We start from the raw sequence: 20,892 nt of genomic DNA, 5'->3' as shown, positions 1-20,892 counted from the left end.
CCCACCGCAGCACGTGATGAACTGGACCACGCGGCTCGCGCTGGCCGCGGCGCTGGTGGCCGGCCTGGCCGCCGCGCAGAGCGGCTCGGGCTCCTCCGTCTCGTGCCTCGTGTCGCAGTACCTGGACACGGACACGAACGAGTGCGTGGACTACGAGAACCAGGGCGTGAAGGCCAGCACGGACTTCGACGCCGCGCTAAACTCGGGCAACACGGCGTGGATGCTGGCGGCCAGCGCGCTCGTGATGATCATGACGCCCGGTGTCGCCTTCTTCTACGCGGGCCTGGCCGGAGAGGACATGGCCTCCAACACGATGATGATGTCGTTCGTGAGCATGGCGCTCGTGTCCATCCAGTTCTGGGCCTTCGGCTACTCGGCCGCCTTCGGCTCGCACGGCGTGTTCGGCTGGGCGGGCTACAACAACGTGCGCGAGGTGCCCAGCGGCACGTACGGCTCGGGCATCCCGCACATCCTGTTCGCCTTCTTCCAGACGCAGTTCGCCGCCATCACGCCCGCGCTGCTGAGCGGCGGCATCGTGGGGCGCATGAAGTTCGGCAGCTACCTGCTGTTCATCCTGCTCTGGACGTCGCTGGTCTACGACCCGCTGGCGCACTGGATGTGGTCCTTCAAGCTGGACGAGAACTGGGAGATCAAGGCGCTCGGCTGGGAGGGCAAGATGGGCTCGCTCGACTTCGCCGGCGGCACCGTCATCCACATCTCGAGCGGCTTCGGCGCGCTGGCCGCCGCGCTCATGGTGGGCAAGCGCTACAACCACGGCGAGCCCGTCAAGCCGCACAACGTGCCGCTCGTCATGATCGGCGCCACGCTGCTCTGGTTCGGCTGGTTCGGCTTCAACGCCGGCTCGGAGGGCGCGGCCGACGGCATCGCCGCCACCGCCGCCATCAACACGCACCTGGCCCCCAGCGCGGGCTTCCTCACGTGGGTCGGGCTCGAGTTCGCCATGTACAAGAAGTTCGACCCGTGCGGCGCCGCCAGTGGCGCTGTGGCGGGCTTGGTGGCCATCACGCCGGGCTGTGGCTACGTGTACCCGTGGGCCTCGGTCATCTTCGGCGTTCTCGGCGCCGTCACGGGCTTCTCCGCCGTGCACATGAAGAACTACCTGCGCTACGATGACACCCTCGACTCGTTCGCCATCCACGGCTGCGCCGGCGTCATGGGCGGACTGCTCACCGGCCTCTTCGCCACGTCCGACGTGAACCCCAACATTAAGGGCGGCGCCTTCTACGGCAACGGCATCCAGTTCGTGCACCAGTTGGTGTCGCAGTGTGTGGCTGCGGGCTACTCGTTCGTGGTGACGATCATCATCCTGTACGTGCTCAAGCTCACGATCGGCCTCCGCGTCGACGAGGAAAAGGAGGTGAACGGAATTGATGTGTCATATCACGGGGGCTTAGCCTACGACTACAGCGCGCAGGACCACAGCGGCCCGACCGTAAAGGCGGCCAACCCGCCCTCGAGCGACTTCGCCTCCATGATGACGCCGAGCATCACGCAGGAGAGCGTCCAGAAGGAGCCCATTATGAATGTTTAAGCGACAAGACTCCGGCTCGAACGCGTGGAGCCGACATCAACAGTGCTGTGTTAGATTGGTTTGATTGCAATGGAAACCCCACGGACATGTATGCCGCACGGTAGCATGGCAGAAATATATGGTGGCTTTCAACGTTCTTGCTCGGCGACTTTTAAACGTACACGTTGAAGATGAGGCTTTGCTGCACGGCTGAGTGTAAGGTTACTTGGCAAACGTTATCCAAAAGCGAAGAATAAGCTTCAGCAGCACATGTCATGGTTGTCGAGACCATGGCATGAACAGCGCCCACCCTCGCTCCTCACCTTCTTTGAAGGTACTCTGAATCTCTGAATACATGACGCGTCGTGGGTTTACCGCCCAGCTCATTTTTTTAACGTGCCACCAGTTCGCCGCCAAGTTTACTCCAGCGACATCCCTGATGTCCTCTACAGCAAAGCTCTCGCAATCCCAAGGAGCCGCAAGCTAGTGGCGCAGCGTGTTTGTTTTGCCAATTCGTGGCGCCGGAATCTGTCCGATCCGCGAAAAATATCTTCCCAATCACGGTGATCGCAACACACTCGATTCCTCCTGGACAAACCTACAACTGGTAGGTAGAGATTACGGACGGCTCAACTTGGGGTTCAGGCAGCAGCAACAGCGCCACACCAGCAACTACTGTATCATTGTCGTTCGTCTCATTTGACGATTTGCTTGGAAGACGATAACCTCGCGGCTGAAAATCTCCAAGAGCATGAACGGGTTCTCCCGGGTCGCATTCCTGGCGACACTGGTTGTGGTGTTGATCTCCATCGCTGCCGCCCAAGGTGGCTCCGGCTCAGACGTCAAATGTCTGGATTCGCAGTACCTGGACGCGGTAACGAGCAAGTGTGTCAACTATAAGAGCCAAGGTGAAAAGGCCGAAACGGACTATGGTCAAGCGGTTGATTCGGGTAACACGGCGTGGATGCTGGTCTCCAGCGCGTTGGTGATGATCATGACGCCCGGTGTTGCCTTCTTCTATGCTGGACTCGCCGGCGAAGAGATGGCCTCCAACACGATCATGATGTCGTTCGTGAGCATGGCGCTCGTGTCGATCCAGTTCTGGGCCTTCGGGTACTCGGTGGCGTTCGGATCGAACGGCATGCTGGAGTGGGCCGCATACGACAAAGTGGGGCAGACCCCGAGTGGCACCTACGGCGTTCAAATCCCTCACCTCCTGTACGCCTTCTTCCAGACGCAGTTCGCCATGATCACTCCTGCACTGCTGAGTGGTGGCATTGTGGGGCGGATGAAGTACAATTCCTTCCTCATATTTATCCTGCTTTGGACGACGTTGGTCTACGATCCGCTCGCTCACTGGATGTGGTCCCTCAAGCTGGATGGCTCGTGGAAGATCACCGCAATGGGCTGGGAGGGTAAGATGGGCTCTCTCGACTTCGCGGGTGGCACCGTTATCCACATCTCCAGTGGTTTCGGAGCTCTCGCTGCTGCTCTGATGGTGGGCAAGAGATACAACCACGCCGAACCCGTGAAACCCCACAACGTGCCGCTAGTGATGATCGGTCTCACGCTGCTGTGGTTTGGTTGGTTCGGCTTCAACGCGGGCTCGGAAGGTGCCGCCGACGGTATCGCCGCCACCGCTGCTGTCAACACGCATTTGGCGTCGTGTGCTGGATTCCTCACCTGGGTGGGTCTGGAGTTCGGTATGTTTAGGAAGTTCGACCCTTGCGGAGCTGCCAGTGGTGCTGTAGCGGGTTTGGTTGCCATCACCCCCGCCTGTGGTTATGTCTACCCATGGGCGTCGGTCATTTTCGGGATTGTGGGGGCCCTGACGGGCTTCGCTGCTGTTCAAATGAAGAACCGCCTGCGCTATGATGACACACTGGACTCGTTTGGTATTCACGGCTGCGGAGGCTTTGTCGGCGGACTTATGACCGGTCTTTTCGCTACGTCCGACGTGAACCCGAACATCGAGGGCGGCGCGTTATACGGCAATGGCATCCAGTTCGTGCACCAGTTAGTGTCTCAGTGCGTTGCTGCGGGCTACTCCTTTGTGGTGACAATTATTATCCTCTACTTGCTCAAGATCACTATCGGACTGCGTGTCGACGAGGAAGGCGAGGTGAACGGAATTGATGTGACATACCACGGCGGCTTAGCCTACGACTACAGGCCTCAAGACCACGTCGGCCCTGCGATGAAGGTTGCCAAACGACCGTCAAGCGAGTTCGCGTTGATGGTGGCACCGGTTGATCCTTTGTGATTACAGCGAGCTTCCTACCACATTGATTTGTAAGGACAAGTTGACATTATATTCATTACGCTAAGGATTGAACGAAATATATATCTTTGCATACATTGTGGGCTTGATAGATTGGTTCAGCTATCCGTGATCCTCGTACTATAATGTAGAATTGAGTCTGTACCAAAACCCATTACCGTACCTGACAAATGAATTGGTTTGACGAAATCCTGAGTTGCTTTTTTCCTCATCTTGATCACCTCGTGCTACCGCCAAATATTACCGTACTTTCACCTGGAAGGAGCGCTCGGCTGCTATTTTCTACTTCAGGTGCCTCCACCCTTTGTTGCTTGGGCATATGGACGCAGATGTCACCTGTCGCGTGTTTGGCGTTCACTACACATCATTCTCAAACTGGACTAGCAAACTCGGACAAGATCCTCGTCAGCAAAACAGTAAACTCTTCCAAGAACATCTGAGCCAACTACATGAAAGCGTAGTATACAGCTCTCTTCTCCAGAATCAAACGGCTGAAACTCTCGAGTAAGAAGGGCATCTGCACATTACATTTGAAATTACGTAGCTGAATCTTAACAGGAAGAAAGCGTATTTGCAAGATGAGCGCACCTCTTAACGCTGGCTTTCCATCGTCGACATCGAGAACAACATCAATAACATCCTTGACGACGTCGCCCCCAGAGCATTTAAAGTGTTCTTCTTAGCGCGTGCTTCTTGCGCCTTGACCCAGCTCGCGTTCGAGCCATCTTGCAGCAGGAACGTCTTCATCGTGGCCGCGAAATGAGGATGTAAGCTTGTAGCTGCGTACAAAAGCTATTGCTAGACTTGGTTTCAAACCGCTGTCTTGGTTGTAAGAAATAGCATTTTTGCAGAAAGATTTGGCGAAATGGTATTTTAGTTGTTAAGCATTTCATTTGTGAGGTACGGTAATGGCTAGGTGCACGGTTTCGGAGACAAACCACACACCACGCAACTTCCAACTAAAAAGAACCGTCAAGCTTTGCAGCGACAGCTTCGAGCGAACAGATTGGAGCTTCTTCGTCCGAGTCAGACTCACTACCGGTTGAGTTGCTGTTTGTTCATTATTTCCGACAAGACTATTGCTTCGGTGGGGGGTCATCGTCAGTAGGCATCAAAGATCGATACCGTAACAATCGAGTTCTACGATCGGGATAGTTAACAGTCGAAACATTCAGCGGCATTCCGGCTTCATATTCGCCATCATCGTCTACATCCGGCTCGTGTTTTGCTTCTGGAGCACCCTCCTGGTCTCCAGAAGCGTCCTCCACGTCCTCGTGTTTCCCCAATTTACTTCTTCTGTTTCGTCACTATCTGGATCATAGTTTGACAATGAAAACTCTGATCGTTTTCCCCACTGGCATTTTGAACTTGGAGTGTATGAGCCTGAACCACCTCGTTCTCGATTACCGCTAGCGTCTTCGGTCGCATCGCAATCAGCCTCATTATCTGTATCATTTGATGAATCATGATCAGACTCGATATTCCGGAACTCGTCGTCCGCCAGTTGGCCTTCGACCGCACCACCACCGGGCGTGCCTAGCGGTTCGAGAAACCACTTCACCAGCACCAACACCAATTAGCGGTCTTCGCTCCTCCACTTCTTCGCCTGAAATGTCGTCTTCACCCGATAGATTTGCCGTCGTCTAACTCGTCACTCGTATGACTGCCTAGCGATTCCACATCAGTTCCGAAGTCTGTCTAGTCGTCGTCAACATTTTCGTCACCGGTAGCTGCAGCATGTGATTCAGCATTCAGTGGGGGCAAACCTTACACGAGTGGACCTGAAGTGCCAGTGTACTGGTTTAGCGCCGTCTCCGACCACAAATGTACTCACATACTACACACAACAGCCAATAGGGGCCGGCCGTGGCAGCCATTTGGCGAAAACCATGTCGGCAGCCATCGAGCAGCGCAACCAGGACGCGACCGTGTACGTGGGGAACCTGGACGACCGCGTGACGGAGGAGCTGCTGTGGGAGCTCATGCTGCAGGCGGGCAGCGTGTGCAACGTGCACATGCCGCGCGACAAGGTGACGGGCAGCCACCAGAACTACGGCTTCGTGGAGTTCCGCGCCGAGGAGTGCGCCGAGTACGCCGTCAAGGTGCTCAACATGGTGCAGCTCTTCGGCAAGCCCATCCGCGTGAAGAAGGCGTCGAGCGACCGCAAGAACCTGGACGTGGGCGCCAACCTGTTCCTGGGCAACCTGGACCCGGAGGTGGACGAGAAGCTGCTGTACGACACCTTCTCGGCCTTCGGGGGCATCATCGAGACGCCCAAGGTCATGCGCGACCCGGACACGCGCGCGTCGCGCGGCTTCGGCTTCGTGAGCTTCGACTCGTTCGAGGCCGCCGACCTGGCCATCGAGTGCATGCACGGCCAGTACCTGTGCAACCGCCAGGTCGTGGTGCAGTACGCCTTCAAGAAGGACAGCCGCAACGAGCGCCACGGCTCCGAGGCCGAGCGCCTGCTGGCGCAGCGCAACCCCAACAAGCTGCAGCCGCACACCATGTTCGCCTTCACGCCGGGGGCCAACGGCGCGCCGCCCATGATGGGCATGCAGGCCCCGCCGCCGCCCCCGCCGCCCGCCTACGCGGCGCAGATGCAGATGCAGCAGATGCAGATGCCCGACATGGGAATGGGCAACGGAATGGGCATGGTGCCGCCGCCCCCGCCCCCGCCGATGGCCTACCCGCCGCCCCCGCAAAGGTGAAGAGAGAGATGGAGAGTAGGAAGAGAAGGTGGAAATGCATTTTCGGTAGATTCGGGCTAGATTTGAGGTTGGTTGTCTGTGGTCGCGTCGCGGCTCTTCGCTGTCAGTTTGGCTTGTGCTCGCTCGGGGAGGATATGGCGTCGAACCAGGAGGCGGGGACTGTGTACTCGGTGGAGACTGTCGCGCTGGACGAGGCGGCGCTGAGGCCTGCCAAGCGCGGGGGCGCGACCTTGACGCAGGTATGGAAGATGCAGTGGCGGGAGCGAAATGGAGCTTGGCCTTGACGTGAGCTTTGTTGCAGGTGGGCGACGGCGGGCTGGTTTATTTGATCGGCGGCGCCAACCGAGACGGCGCGAGCTTCGGCGACGTGCACTGCTTCGACCTAGGTGCGGCTGGCAAAGCCCCTCGCCGCACCCCAAGACGCAAACAAACTAACCGTGCATTGTTACGCGCAGGTACCCGCAGGTGGAAATTCGTGAACCCGTCGAGTGGCAGTCTGCCGCCACGGAGCGGCCACTCTGCAGTCACCGTCGGCGCCAAAATCTACGTCTTCGGCGGCCTCGACGTCTCAGCGGGCGTAGCGTACAATGACGTGTACGTCTTTGACACGCGGACGTCGTCGTGGAGTGAGGCCATAGTTGAAGGCGAGGCTCCACTCCCTCGCAACGCTCACGCTGCGATTGTCCTGCCGGAGACGGACGGTTCGGCTGAGATCCGACGCATGCTGGTACACGGCGGTTCGTCACCCGAATTCGGTGCTTCCGGTGAACTCTTCCTTCTTCACATACCAGTGCTTGATGCAGGTGGCGATACGTCGCTGCGATGGGAAAAGCTGAACGCGGTTGGCGAGATCCCAGAGGCCCGAGAGCTCCACAGCGCGCTGCTGCAGTCAGAAAGCACGATTTGCTTTGCTGGGGGGCGCAACTTCGACGGGAAAGTTTGCACGGACATGGCCACTTTAGACTTTAAAAGCTGGACGTGGCAGCTCGTGCCAATTTGCGAGTGGAATCGGTGCTCGCTCGCTGCTGGAGTTGTAGATGGCGAGCTTATTAGCTTTGGTGGCTGGGACGGTGGCCGTATCTGCGGCGACTGCTGTCGTTACTCGGACGAAGAGGAATCCTGGATCAAGGTGACGTTGGCCGAGGTCGAGAACGGCAAAAAGGCAGCAGAACCAGCCGTGTCGGAGGTCCCAGAACGTTTCGGACATTGCGGCACGACTCTGACGTTGCAGTCGCTGCCCCAAGCGCGAACGAAGGCTCAGCGACAAGGTCTCCTCATCTTTGGCGGGATGAATGCTCAAGACGATCTGGATGATCTCGTCTTGATCACTTCCTAGCTACGACTGAATACGGACGGACCGTTGACGGGCTTCCGGGCCCTGTGTTTTGTTTCGCTCTTCGTTTCGGCATCTTCAGCACCTTTGCGCACCTTCACTCACACTTCAACGCCAACAGCATGCACACTACATGTACTATTGATGAAAGCAACGCGCTAAGGATTTTAGCGCAATGACATTACACTGCTACGCTACAACTTTTTATATAGGCTACCTGTATGTTCAAGAATTGATACATGCTTCGACCGAGTAGTAGCTTCGCATCAGCCGTAGGTCGTGACGAATCCTGAACTGGATCGGTACCAGAAGCGCCAGCCCTGACACTCTGGCCAACTCATCGACATGGCTTCACAGCACGGACAAGATGAAGTGGCCGAGAGGCTCCGTGCTAAAGTGGCAGAATGATCAACAAACGTTTAGCCGAAAAAAGGCAAGTTGAAGTGGAGGTTGCTCTAATAGTAGACCCTTGTAGCAAATTAAATGAAGTCACCCTAATAGTGGACCCCTTTCAGATGTTGGCCTCACACTTTTGCCATCGCTGATCTGCATGGGCTGGGCAGACATCTTCCGGCGCGGGCGCGCGGCCGTGCCCGAGCACAGCTGGTCCGTGTTCGGGCCCAAGGTGAAGCTGCGCAGCGTGCAGCCCGTGGAGATGCTGCGCGTGATCAGGTTCCCGCACTTGAACCTGGTGCAGACCCGTGCGTGAAAGCTCTTTGCCAGTGCAGGTTAGGCTAGTGCTAACTGACCTTGGTGTTTGTATGCAGACGTGCAGCCGTCCAAGTTCCAGACCCAGGTTAGAGTGTTAAAAGAAGTTGCCGATGATGGAAGTCTCTAACCGTTGCTGGTTGTTGGTCTTCTTGCTGCTGCAGTTGGTGCGGTGGGGGACGGTGCTGGCCGTCACGTCGGCCACGTACCAGTTCCTGACCAACTTGCACACCGTCCCCATCACCGGACGCACGCAGGTCGTGGTGCTCTCGCGCGAGGAAGAGTGTGTACGTCCGTCTCAGCCGCCCTGACAATCAAAGTGTCATCTAACCACCGCTAAAAAACTTTCGCCACAGGAACTCGGCAACAAAACAGCCCAGGAGGAATTGGCCGGAGCCAAGACCATCGAGGACGGACCGCAACTGCAACTTTGCCTCGACGTGGCGACGTACGTCTTCACAACACCCAGCCACCCAAACAAGGGGAGAATAGCCACCCAACTGTGTCTCTAACCTCTGACCCCTCATGTTTCATAGCCGCCTGGTGTCCGTGTCCGAGCACCTCTTCCCCCGGGAGTACGACTGGCGCGTGTGGCTGGTGGACAACCCGTCCTCCGCCAACGCGTGCTGCGCGCCCGGCGGCAAGATCATCGTGCAGACGGGCATCCTGGACCTCATCGACTTTGCGGTGCAGAAGGGCATCTGCCGCAGCAAGCACGACGCGCTGGCGGTCGTGATGGCGCACGAGATCGGCCACGCGCTGGCGAGACACACGGCCGAGTCCATGAGCATGCTGCCGCTCATGTACCTGCAGTTGATCCTCGGCATGGAGAGCCCGCTGCTCAAGTACATCTTCCAGTTCGGTACGTGTCGTATGATGCACCTGCACCTGCGCCGAGGTTGAAGCACTCAAGCCCTTGTGTCATGTTGCACTTGCAGCCTTCAACTTGCCCTTCAGCCGGTCGCAAGAGGCCGAGGCGGACCACATCGGCATCATGCTGCTCGCCAGCGCGTGCTACGATCCGTCCGAGGCCCCGCGGCTGTGGAAGGCCTTCACCGCCTTCTACGCGGACCCGGAGGCGGGTGAGGGCGCGCTCGACATGGACTTTGACTGGGTGTCGACACACCCGTCCAACCGCAAGCGCGAGCGCGCGCTGGATGCGCTCGTGGAGGCCGCGCTGGAGCTGCAGCGCCAGAGCAGTTGGTGCGCCTTCCTCCAGCAGAAGGTGCTCGAGCTCGTGGGCGCCAACACGGAGGCTGAGCTGCTGCACCACATCCGCGCCGCCATGACGCAGGCCCGCGCGGAGGAGGCGCACGGCTCCAGCGGGGCGTCGCTGCGCCCACGCCGCCGCAACACCATCGGCACCATCCACGAGCTCGAGAGCCAGGAGATGCTCAAGGTCATCCGGGGCGAGGCGGCGCAGCACGAGCAGGCAACACCAGCAGCAGCAGCAGCAGCATCAGCATCAGCAGCAACAACATAGCAGCGGGGACTTTGACGAGCTACAGTACCGTCGACAGAAACACGTACGTGGGACGTCCCCAAGACGAGGCAATTCTTTTCCCTTGTCCGCTTGGTGTTACAGGTGCAACCACGCCGCGAGTCTCGTGTCGCGAGTCCCCAAGCGCTTCTGCAAAGCGCTCGCACGCTAGCGCAGCCAGCAGGTGCCGTTATCGCTGGTTCGACCGCGGAGAAATCGCCTGTCGCAGCTTCGTGAGGTGTGTCGGGCAGGTGGTGCGCGCGTCGAGTTGAAGTCGAGCGAGCTTTCGTCACGAAAGCCCAGGAGCCGCTGGTGATGTGATGCATGCGCCTGCGATACGGCGGACACGATGGCGGCACCGCGTATGCGGGATTGCGGGCCCAGAGGAGAGAACCTTGGTCTCCTCAAGTGACGAGGAAGGCTCACCGTCTACGGTTTTGCCTCCACCCATGTCAGCGGCGAACGTGCTGCCAACGACCGACAATGAGGTTGCCACATGGAGCTCTTATATTAGTCGTTTCATTATTGTACGCATGGGAATTGTCGCGACAACTGCCGCTTCAGCGCTTCAGTTGACGCCGGAGACCGGGGACTTCCTCCGTGCGCCATCAACTTCTCTCGAGACGAAAACAAGCCACAGCTACACAGCGGAGAGTTGAGAGAGGGTCGGGGTCGTGGACTGGGGGAATCTACAATCTCGCTCGCGCGAGTCGAGGGCAGGGGCGAGGGTCCTTTCTGGGGAGGGGGAAGCTCGTGGTGCTTGCGTTTATATAGTGGAATGCGTGGAGCTCGCGTGGGGGGGAAAGAGGGAGGGGGGGAGACGGCATGGCGTGACGGTGCGGCTAGCACACCGAGTCCATGGCCGCGAACTGCTCCGAGAGCGTGCGGTTGAGCGAGCAGCGAGAGACCGGGTGGTCCAGGTCCACCTCGTCGTGCAGCAGGGCGTCGTTGTTGCCGCGACTGCTGGTCGGGGACAGCTCCTCCTCCATCTCGGGCGTGAGCTCGCAGAAGTACTTGCCGTTGCGCACGTTGAGGAACTCCATGAGGATCTGCACGACGCCGCGGTGCGAGCTGCAGCGCTCGATGAGCTCGGGCTCGGCCTTGCGCAGCTTGGCCAGCACGTCGCCCAGGAAGGCGTCCAGCGCGTCCTCGTCGCCCACGCGCACGGCGCTCGTGGCGCTGCAGGCGGCGGCGCAGACCTCGCAGCGGTCGCTCTTGGCGCGGCACATGGCGCTCACGAGGCGGAACATGTCGAGCACGCTCTTGAAGTCCTCCTTGCTCTTGTAGACGGACGTGCTCTTGCCCTTGCACGCCACCTTCACCTCGAACATCTTGGTGCCGCCCAGCGCGTGCGCCTCCAGCACGGTGGCGCTCAGCGTGCAGACGCCGTCCTTCATGGTGCAGGGCCGTCGAGTAGAGTAGAGCGGAGAGGGTAGAGCGCGACTGACAGCGACGCGGACGTTTGCCAAATGCAGCACTGCAGCACTGGAGCCGCTTAGGCGAAACGAAGGGCGGGGAGGGCGCTCTCTCTGGCGCCTGGCTCTGCATGTATGGGGATGGAGTGGCCACGTCTGCGCACGGTCCCAAGCGGCGAGACTGGTGTTCAGTATGCCTCACTTGGTTTCACTATGTCGAGTGGACCGGATGCTTCGCGCTCGGCCAATCAGCGCGCGGCGCGGCAGCCGCAAGGTCTTTGCAGCTCGTCGACCGGCTACCACACACGTAAAAAACGTAAAGAAGCCGAGCACCAGCAAAGCGTGAGCGTTTTGGCTCGGCAGCTCGGGCGTTTAGCGTTTAGCGTCGGCGTCCCATGTGTGCAAGCAAGCAGAGCGCCGACGCTCTTGAGGCGGCGGAGCAGCGAGATGCGATACGCAGTCGACTCGACTCGACTGGAGGCGGGGCGAGACCGCTTCGGCCTACCGCCGGCCGCCGTTGTACGTGCGCATGGGCTGTTTTTCTCAGCTGGCTGGCCCCTTTCGTCCGCAGAAAGTATCTTCCGACTGTGCCACCTCGCCGCCATTGACGGCACCTCAGCCTCAGACTCGCGCTGACGGCTGCAGGCCGCTCGCCATCCTGTGTTGCTGCCGGCGAGCGGCGAGCACTGCGCCGCCGACGAAAAAGTATTGCCCCCATCTGTGTGAGGCATCCGGAGCGCGGCTGCAGCGGAGCCGCGTTTCCCGAAGGCAGATGATGGACCGGCGGTCGGCCGCGATGGGCTTTGCCGAGCGAGTTCCGCTGCGGCAAATCGAGGCTGTGCGCACCGACTGTCGCACTTGGGATTTGTATGTGGGATACGCGTCCAGTCCCGCTGTAACGTATTATTAATACCCGCCGCTGGCAATCGAGGTGCTGCTACGGATAAGGCCAGCCAGCGGAGCCGCGTGGTTTCTACCTCGACCAGCTTGCGTTTGCCTCGACGATCTCGTTGTTTCCTGGCGAGAGAGCTCGTTGGCAGCGCCAGCCGTTAGGGCTCGAGCGAAATACGCGGTGTATGCCATCCGTCCGTGCCAGACGGTGCGACTAGCGACGATGGGCAGGGCTGGGCTCTGGATCCTTCTGCTCGCTGCACCGTCACATTTCGCGTAAGTGCGACTCCATATCAGACGGAGTTGGGTCTGAGGTCTCTGCTAACGGGAAGCCGCCACGACGCGCGTCGACCGGCCTGAATTGCATGGCGCCAGCCTGGCACGCACGACGCGCGCGATAGTGTACAGATATCTACATGTGCACAGGCGCTGCTAGTTGATTGCACGAGCGCAGCGTCGAGCTCGGTCCTGCAGTCAGCAGTGCGATCTTTCGCGGGCGCATTGAGCAGGTGGTACCGGCGGTTTAACTGCAAGGCGCCTTGCGTTTCAGGCGCGCACTTGAAGGCGGCAGCACCAAGCAGCAATTGGGTTCGCTTGCTAAGCGCAGCGTCCGTCACGTGGCGAGCCGCTCAAGTGTTCTTGCCAGAGGCAGCAGCACGATCTTATGCGGCCGCGGACATGTGCCGCGCGGGGAATAATATCCCTGGGGCTGGGTTGCGGACGGCTTCAACGAGAGCTTCAAGCTGCTGTGCTGGAGAGCGGTTTTCTGCGCCGCATATATTGACGAGCGAGCAGCGGAAGAAGAGTCGATTCGAGAGGCTTCAGACTGCAAGCTTGCCTCAAATCCGCACCTGAACCCTCTTCATGTCTTGTCCAGGACAAATAATAAATGTTCGCTTCGCTTTTCTGGCTTCTGCAAGTATTTAGTTGTTCCGCCGTCGTGATCGAACGGCCGAAGGACATGGGGGGCGCCGTGGACCCCATCCACGCACACTTTCTCGCCGGGCCAACCACGATGCGGCTATCCTAACAAAGAGTCAACTACAGGGGGCGAGCCGGCGACCTACCGGAAGTCGTGCAGTTGCAACAGCGACGCCGAGGCCCCCGTCACAGGACATGTGCGTGCGTGTGCAATGCTCCGACCTCGAGATCTGAAGTTGCGGCCTCGTAAGCTCGAAGACGTCCGTTAAACTCAGCCGAACATCTGCAGGCCGCTACCCTACGGTTCTGGATGTCAGTTAATGCATCGTTTACCTGCCCAAATCGTACGAGAAGCAGTCGCAGTTGCGGTCGAGCTGTATGGAGGGAGAATGCAACTTTGCCTCACGGCTCGACGAGGAACGCTCCGCGCTTCGAGCGGGCGAATGCGGGCACGTTGATTGCTCGCTGCGTCGAGACTATCGAACAGCTTTAAAACCTCCCGACAACGCGAGCATTGGGTCTGGAAGCCGTTTTCGAGCTTGAATTCAAGTCGGGGAGGAGCAGCAGCTTAGGCCCACTCCGAGAAGCAGGTGCCGCAGAGCCACGCGAGCTTGGTACTGTGGGAGCCACACTCATGGGCGATTGCTCTTTGAGCACGGCGAGGAAAATACATGTATATCGAAGCAAAGCTTCTTACAACGGTTCAGGTATCGTTGAATAGCTAGTAGCGAGGTGATGATCAAGACAACGCCGGAAGCATTGGGAACAGCAAAGAAACCCCGAAGAGCTGGTACGTTGCAGTGGCGGAGAAGTGCAAGCTGCAACAAGTGGTTCAAGTCTGGGTGGACGTGACGGGGTATAACTCCAAACATCACTTAGAGTGGAGCTAGGCTTAGCGCTGACAGGGTGTGGTATTGCTAGAATGTGTTCACACCGAACGTTTGTAGAGAAGGCTTTCCAAGCTCGTTTTCGATCGGCTACGCGTATTTCGTTGCCTGAATGGGCTTTCCTGCGTATACAACATCGTCTCAGCGAAAACCTCTGCATTGAACGAGATTCTTCTCGATTTCGTGTACGTGGTACCAGGTATTGTAAAGTTTACTCCATCCATGCCAAGCTCATTTTATGATTTTTTTTCTAGGTTTGATCTTGGCGCTGTGGTTTTTTCCCGTTGGTGGTGCTCGGCTACTGCGCGTATCATTTCAACTTTGATAGAGCTGTGTTCCTCGTCAACGTTTACGTGCTGGATGAGGGTACATTCGAGCGCTATGCACGGATGCAAGCCGTCCGAGCTCAGGTAGCGCTCTTCTTGATTAATTTTAACTCGTTGCGAATTAAAAGCATGGACTTTACGCTGGGTATCGGCATGAATCTCTCGTTCTGCCATCGTATTATTAAATAATCGGGTTGTCGAGGTTCTTGCATTGAGAGTCTGCACAGTATTACTCTTGCAATTCTTCTATCAGTCAAGGAGCTTCCACCGCTAGACCGTTTATCCCGATTGGAGACGCTCGCGCTCATACAAGTTCCGCAGTTGGCAGCCCTTCCCGTTGCCATCGCTCAGTCTCTCACGACTCGTGTTTTACCGCCCGAATCGCGTGTGCTGCAACTGTACATGGGCTCTGCAACCTCACGGGCAATTATTGCATGTGCAACCCGGTGTTTAATGTACCTGGTGCTACGTGCTTAGATGATGATGACCCAAGACGAGCTAATCCCGCCACCCTCGACATCATCGCGCGCTTCCCGCATACTATCTGTCAAAGAACGCTACTTCATTTTGCGGTCGAAGCGCTATCGGACACTCCTACTCGCGAGCGTATCGGCATGTGCACCGGTGTTCTCTATCGCCAGTGCGAGATTCCTGGTGTGACTTCTACCAAGTTGCTCGGTATGTGTTATAGTGCTCGGATGCAGGTCGTGGCGTGCAACGTTGACCAACCTTTTATTCAAGTGCGCCGGGTGCAAATCCGACGAGGTGTCGGTCTACCTTGTGACCCTAATGAAAAAGCTTGGCTCGGTTGCAAAAATTAACAGCGATGGTTACTTAGACTGTTGAAAATCTACTAGCGAGTTTCGTACCAAAACTTCAGGAATGAGATAATGTCAAGGTACAATGTACCAACACGGTCTGAGGATTATTTATACGTTTTGCGTACGAACGCAAGGCGCCTGCATCGCTGCGTTCAGCAGAATGAACACGAGTGAGGTGTCGATCCAGAGCGCCAAACTCTCACATCCACGATCCCCTGTCGGCAATCTCATCGTTCGAAATGTTGCTGTTAGGGGAGGATGCCGCCGCAGTTCTCCAGTATCGTTGCTGCTTTCCAGGTTTCGCAGCGCAAAGAGAATCGCCCCAGTTACGGGCATCAGCGTAGCCCCAGCGCGGCAACATGGTCCAAATGAACACGCTGGCACGCCGGAGCCTCCACGGCTAACGTTTTTTGAAGCGTTTGGCATGCTGGGGGTTCCGTTCCTGATTGTAGCACTGCTATGCCTAGTGTGGACATCCTGGCTGGTATTTCTCACACTGGCACCGAACCAAGCTGCAAATTTACTCATGAACACTGGTGACTACGACAACGGCAATTTCTGGCTTATTAGTGACCGTGCGCCTGCCGTGAAGTGGGCGAGCCTCGTTGGACTTGCAGTGGTCAGCATGTGCTACTTTGGCGTAGTGATTAAGCTCGTATTTTTCCGACGCGCACCTATTCAAAGTGGCAACAGCAGCTCAAGTGGCTGGGCTATGAGAATGTGGGGTGCGTTTAGGTGCAGCCCAAAGCTCGACCGCACTCAGACATTTTACGCAGATCTTACGGGCTACAACGCGAAGTATCGTAAATTCTTCGTACGTTGCTGTATTGTAGTTGAGCTTGTCTCTTGCTTCTAACGTATTTTCATTTAGAATCTATGCCATAAAGCGAGCGATCTAGTCGTACAAAGCCTCGTCTTGCGTCGCATTCTCCGCCAAGGGCTTCCCACTGAAATGACCATGGGATATGCGGGTTTTGTGTGCATCAACGGATTATCAGCGAGCGCGAATATTCTCATAGCTAGAAACTCTGCGTTTGTTGAGGTTCTCATCGACTCTTGGTACGTTGAGATGCTCCTGCTATGAATGCCATGTTCTGTGCTCACTCCATGTGTCTAGCTTTGATCTAGTAGCTGCCGTGGTGTACCCGATGGTTGTTCTGGCTTATTGCTATAACAACTTCAATTTTGATCGGGCGGTCTACCTGGTCAATGCGGAGGTGTTGCCAGACGGGAACTTTGAACGGGTAGCCCGAACACAGGCCGATCCAGCTGAGGTGGCACTATTCCTCATCAACTTTGACTCTTTACGAATCAGTGGAACAATGGACTTTGCACTCAGCATTGGGCTGAATCTTTCGTTCTGCTACCGCTTCTTTCGCGTCGTGAACTTGGAGTTAGATCAAAATTTCAAGCTGCACCAGAAGCAGCGTCGCCTTAGTTCCAACGGCCTCAACATTAAACTCGTGAAGCCATGGCAAAAACCAGTACCGCGATGGGTAGCACTCCCTTTTGCAGCCGTTAGTGCTTTCATTGTCGTCTATACACACGCAGTTGTGTCGAAGTCTCATACTGCTTGTGCCGCCTACCCAGAGTGCGTTGCGCTCTCGCACATTTGGATCACAGACAACCAGTGCCCCTGTATCATGTTGATCGACGGTGATCGCGCCCCGCGAACAGCCCAAGAATGGAATTCCCCTCAAGACGTCACAGAGGAGGTGCGCGCTCTAGCAAGGGCAGGCTTACTCCAGGAGCTACAGCTCATCAATCGTCAACTATTGCATTGGCCAGAGGAGTTGCGACGCTGTACAGGACTTCGAACCATGTACGATTAATAGTGTCCTGGTTGGTTTTTCGATATGTTGTACTCATGCTCTGTTGTTAATATTGGCTGCACCTAGTTCGTTGATCTACACGAGTACAGAGGATATTCCGAGCTGGGCGAAGGAGTTCCAGCAACTTGAAGTGTTGTACGTTTTGTATATAACTCACCACTAAACATGGCTCTGACTTGTTCCCTTTTAATCAGGCATGTCGAAGGCAAATATGGCAGCCAGAACCTGGTGACGTTGCCTTCCGATCTCTTTGAAAACATGCAATCTCTCAAATTCTTGCACCTTGGCAACCACCACAATCTCATGGCTATTCCTCCCTTCGATGGCACACCTAATCTGCGCAGCATCACGTTTGCGATCCTGTTGTCGCTCACCCAAATACCCTCCTTTGATAAGATCCCAGAGCTCGAAACACTACTTCTCGTCCACATTCCTCGAGTCGCAGCGATACCCGACCTTGCGCCGCTCACCAAACTCTCTCGCTTCGCAGTATTTAGACCCAACCATTTGTGCTGCGACGGGTTTACTGGATCATGCAACCTTCAGGACAGCTACTGTCAGTACGACCCCGTGTTCAATATTCCTGCTGCAGTGTGCCTCGATCCAGACAGTACTTTAGTTGCGACTAAAGCCACGCAACGAGTTTTTCAGATTTTCCAAGTTGTAATCTGCCAGAAGTCCGTCGCTCCGTTTGCAATTGAGGCGCTGTCCGATATGCCATCGCCCGCTCGCATTGCGTCGTGCGCAGGGGTTCCCTACGGACAGTGTGAAATCCCAGGGGTGACATCTATCAATGGAACCGAAGGGATGTGCTACAGCAGTCGAATGCAGGTGATCGCCTGTAACGTGGATCCGCTGTTTATCCAGGTTCGTCGGGTGGAGATAGAGCGAGGTGTAGGACCTCCGTGCGATCCTCGAGTGGAAGCTTGGCTAGGATGTCATTGATGCCGAACACCTAGAATTAGCTGGTACTTTCTAACTTCAACGATATTCTCATGTACATGCACCGTCATCTCTTCGAAGCTCAGCCACAATTTGAACTTCATAGGGATCAATATACCCTGTTCGTCGGTGTAAAGTCACGTTATTACCGACGTATATGTGTAGCGCAAGGGTATTCACTCACAATTCTTCAGCATGAGCGCCAAAACGACAAACTTCGACTGTGCTGTCTTATCCTCCAAGTGTTCAAAGTAAAAAAGATTGCTCCGACCCCGCTATCAGCTTCGGGCTTTAACCGCTTGTGCTAGCAAACCCAAACGAGAAATGTGAGATGCCTAAGTCGCCATCGATCATCATGATACACCGGCACTTGCCATCAGAACTCCGTACTTGAGCGGGTGCCACTCCGGGTAAGTGGCGCATGCCGCGTGAGCTTTGGTCACGTGTACACCACGACAAAATGCTGCTAGCCACGAACAGCAACGCTACCCAACGCAGTACTTGCCTCTGTCGCTGTATGGCTTTCATGGCACTTGAAAGCAGTCGTTTTTGGTATGGTTGCTAGATCATCGCAGTGATGATTCGGATAATGCGATAGCAGAACGATCCCGACGCTCAGCATAAAGTCTAGAGCGCCACTGATGCGCAACGAAAAGTTGCTTATGACAGGCCGACTTTGGCCGGGTCTGCCTGCATTCGCGCATATCTCTCCAATTTTCATTCGGGATGTACCTCGGCATTCACGAGATAAACGTCGCGGTCGAAGTAAAAGTTGTAGTAGCAGTAAACTAGCACAACAATGGGATATGATCTAGCAGTGGCGAGATCAAACCTACAAACGTGCATTAGTTGGCGCCAAATCGTGGTCAGAACAAAGTACACCTACAAAGAGTCGATGAGAATGTCGGAGAAAGCGGGGTGCCTGTCGATGATAATATTCATGGCTACTTACTTCCCTTACGTTTCTACATTTCAGGAACCACCATAATCTTGTCAAACTACCACCATTCAGGCATTCCCAACCTTCGTAGCCTGTCGTTAGCGATCCTTCGATCACTCGAGGAAATACCACCGTATCGAGTTTGGAGACGCTTGCTATCAAGGAGGCTTGGTTAGGTTGTAAACGGAGCAGTCAGTATCGATCTACCTTAAATTTTGAATTCGAGCGCCATCTTCGACTACTACCCCATCACTTTTCCGTCAGGCAGTGTCTTACAAAACCCGACTCACTGTTGTCATCGCGCACTCCTATGTGTTGTGACATTCACTTCCTGGCCAAACCACCCGTTGCTCAACTTTTAATCTTGTCCGTTTGAGCTGGAAGGTATTATTGCGTCGCTAAAGAGAGGTCCGATCAAGCTAAGCTTAGCGCTCATCATAAATGCAAGTCTCCGGCCGAGAGAGCGAGTCCATTAGGCACGCCAGTTCCATCAAAGCTGGGAAAGTCGAAGTGATTCTTAACACATGAGCGAAGGCCCGAACTTCGGTCGCAAGCTTTGGCTGGCAGAGGCTTCTTCATCACAGGGTCCCCCACGAAAAGCTCCCTATGGTGATGTACACCATAGCTCTGGAGGTCGACCTGTACCGGTCTTCTCCAAGCTCTGCAATACGAAGAAGGTAGCCCCAACTCCACCTTCATCTTTAATCCCAACTATGGTATCAACACAGACTTCCTCATTGGCGTCGTGGCCTAGCCAAAGCAACACCAAGGAACGGCGAAAATCGAGCGGCGTGAATCAACTGCAACCCATCATCACCTTTCGACAAGCATTTGGTGCACTTGGCATTCCTTTGCTGGTTGTTGTAAGCGTATGCATCGTGTGGACTACCTGGCTAGTTTATCTTAGCGTGGCGCCTAACAAAGCAGCAAACCTGCTCATGAACACGGGCGATTACGATAACGGGAATTTCTGGCTCATCGTTGAGCGTCAACCGGTCATCAAATGGACAAGTGTGTGTGGCCTCATTCTTGTAGATGTGTGCTACGTTGTAGTGCTTACCCGAATAATACGATTTCGACACACAGCCGCAAGAATCGGCAAGCCCAGGCAAAATTCGTCAATGCTACGGGTGCGGGGCGCTTTGTCTGCGTGCTGGTCGTTGCGTTGTTCTCCGGGGATAACAAGCAAGTTACAAAATATCTACCGCTTCTACACGGAGCTCACGGGATTCAACGGTGTCAATCGCAAGCTTTTCGTGAGGCTGAGTTCGCTTCATTGTTGCATTTCTTTTGGTCTCTTACGCTGCGGTTGTCTACCTGTTTGAAAATCTAGAACACGTTCCAAAAGGGCTGCGACTTAGTCGTTCAGGGCCTTGTACTGCGTCGATCGCTGAACGAAGGGCTGCCAAGGACGTTAGTGTACGGCTACGCCACATTCGTAGCCATCAACGGGCTGACATTTGCCTGCAACATAATTGCTGACAAGCACACCGCGTTTACCGAGGTTCTCATCGATTCATTGTACGTACTTGTACAACCAATACGAGCCTGTACAACGAGCTTACTGTATTGTAAATTCTAGATTTGATTTTTCTGTCGCAGTCCTGTACCCGATAGCAGTTCTCGGCTATTGCTACTACCATTTCAGTTTCGACCGCGCTGTCTATTTGGTGAATGCAGAAGTACTTCCTGACGGAAACTTCGAGAGATATGCGCGGATGCAGGCAGACCCAGCCCAAGTCGCTCTTTTCCTCATCAACTTCAATTCATTGAGGATTAGTGGTGTTCTGGACTTTATACTGAGTGTCGGCTTGAACTTCTCGTTTTGTTACCGCTTCGTCCGTGTCATCTCCGTCATTATCACTCAAAGGTG

General features: G+C 55.8%; 6 protein-coding genes across 6 annotated transcripts; 5 read left to right on the top strand and 1 right to left on the bottom strand.

Annotated features, from left to right (window-relative positions):
- Positions 1-16: 16 nt before the first annotated feature.
- IUM83_11493 (Ammonium Transporter (Amt) Family) lies at positions 17-1,552 on the top strand (the record flags this gene model as incomplete). The annotated part of the gene is made up of 1 exon (XM_067936056.1): positions 17-1,552. The coding sequence occupies one exon, from the start codon at positions 17-19 to the stop codon at positions 1,550-1,552; it is 1,536 nt and encodes a 511-aa protein (XP_067781759.1).
- A 730-nt stretch (positions 1,553-2,282) lies between these two features.
- IUM83_11492 (Ammonium Transporter (Amt) Family) lies at positions 2,283-3,794 on the top strand (the record flags this gene model as incomplete). The annotated part of the gene is made up of 1 exon (XM_067936055.1): positions 2,283-3,794. The coding sequence occupies one exon, from the start codon at positions 2,283-2,285 to the stop codon at positions 3,792-3,794; it is 1,512 nt and encodes a 503-aa protein (XP_067781760.1).
- Positions 3,795-5,701: 1,907 nt separating this feature from the next.
- IUM83_11491 (splicing factor 3b subunit 4-like) lies at positions 5,702-7,859 on the top strand (the record flags this gene model as incomplete). The annotated part of the gene is made up of 4 exons (XM_067936054.1): positions 5,702-6,469; positions 6,631-6,762; positions 6,825-6,909; positions 6,979-7,859. 4 exons carry the CDS (start codon positions 5,702-5,704, stop codon positions 7,857-7,859), a joined length of 1,866 nt encoding a protein of 621 aa, XP_067781804.1.
- Positions 7,860-8,406: 547 nt separating this feature from the next.
- IUM83_11490 (neutral zinc metallopeptidase) lies at positions 8,407-10,047 on the top strand (the record flags this gene model as incomplete). Its single annotated transcript, XM_067936053.1, has 6 exons — positions 8,407-8,557; positions 8,624-8,652; positions 8,729-8,851; positions 8,921-9,012; positions 9,101-9,426; positions 9,503-10,047. The coding sequence occupies 6 exons, from the start codon at positions 8,407-8,409 to the stop codon at positions 10,045-10,047; spliced, it is 1,266 nt and encodes a 421-aa protein (XP_067781850.1).
- An 839-nt stretch (positions 10,048-10,886) lies between these two features.
- Positions 10,887-11,441, bottom strand: IUM83_11489 (Pre-mRNA-splicing factor ATP-dependent RNA helicase; the record flags this gene model as incomplete). Its single annotated transcript, XM_067936052.1, has 1 exon — positions 10,887-11,441. The coding sequence occupies one exon, from the start codon at positions 11,439-11,441 to the stop codon at positions 10,887-10,889; it is 555 nt and encodes a 184-aa protein (XP_067781874.1).
- A 1,132-nt stretch (positions 11,442-12,573) lies between these two features.
- Positions 12,574-14,418, top strand: IUM83_11488 (uncharacterized protein; the record flags this gene model as incomplete). The annotated part of the gene is made up of 5 exons (XM_067936051.1): positions 12,574-12,626; positions 12,726-12,752; positions 14,041-14,127; positions 14,193-14,343; positions 14,413-14,418. 5 exons carry the CDS (start codon positions 12,574-12,576, stop codon positions 14,416-14,418), a joined length of 324 nt encoding a protein of 107 aa, XP_067781873.1.
- Between the last annotated feature and the right edge of the window lie 6,474 nt (positions 14,419-20,892).

The sequence above is a fragment of the Phytophthora cinnamomi genome (assembly GCF_018691715.1).
Source record: "Phytophthora cinnamomi strain GKB4 chromosome Unknown Contig114, whole genome shotgun sequence".
NCBI lineage: Eukaryota > Oomycota > Peronosporomycetes > Peronosporales > Peronosporaceae > Phytophthora > Phytophthora cinnamomi.
This window is presented reverse-complemented; position numbering and strand designations above follow the sequence as displayed.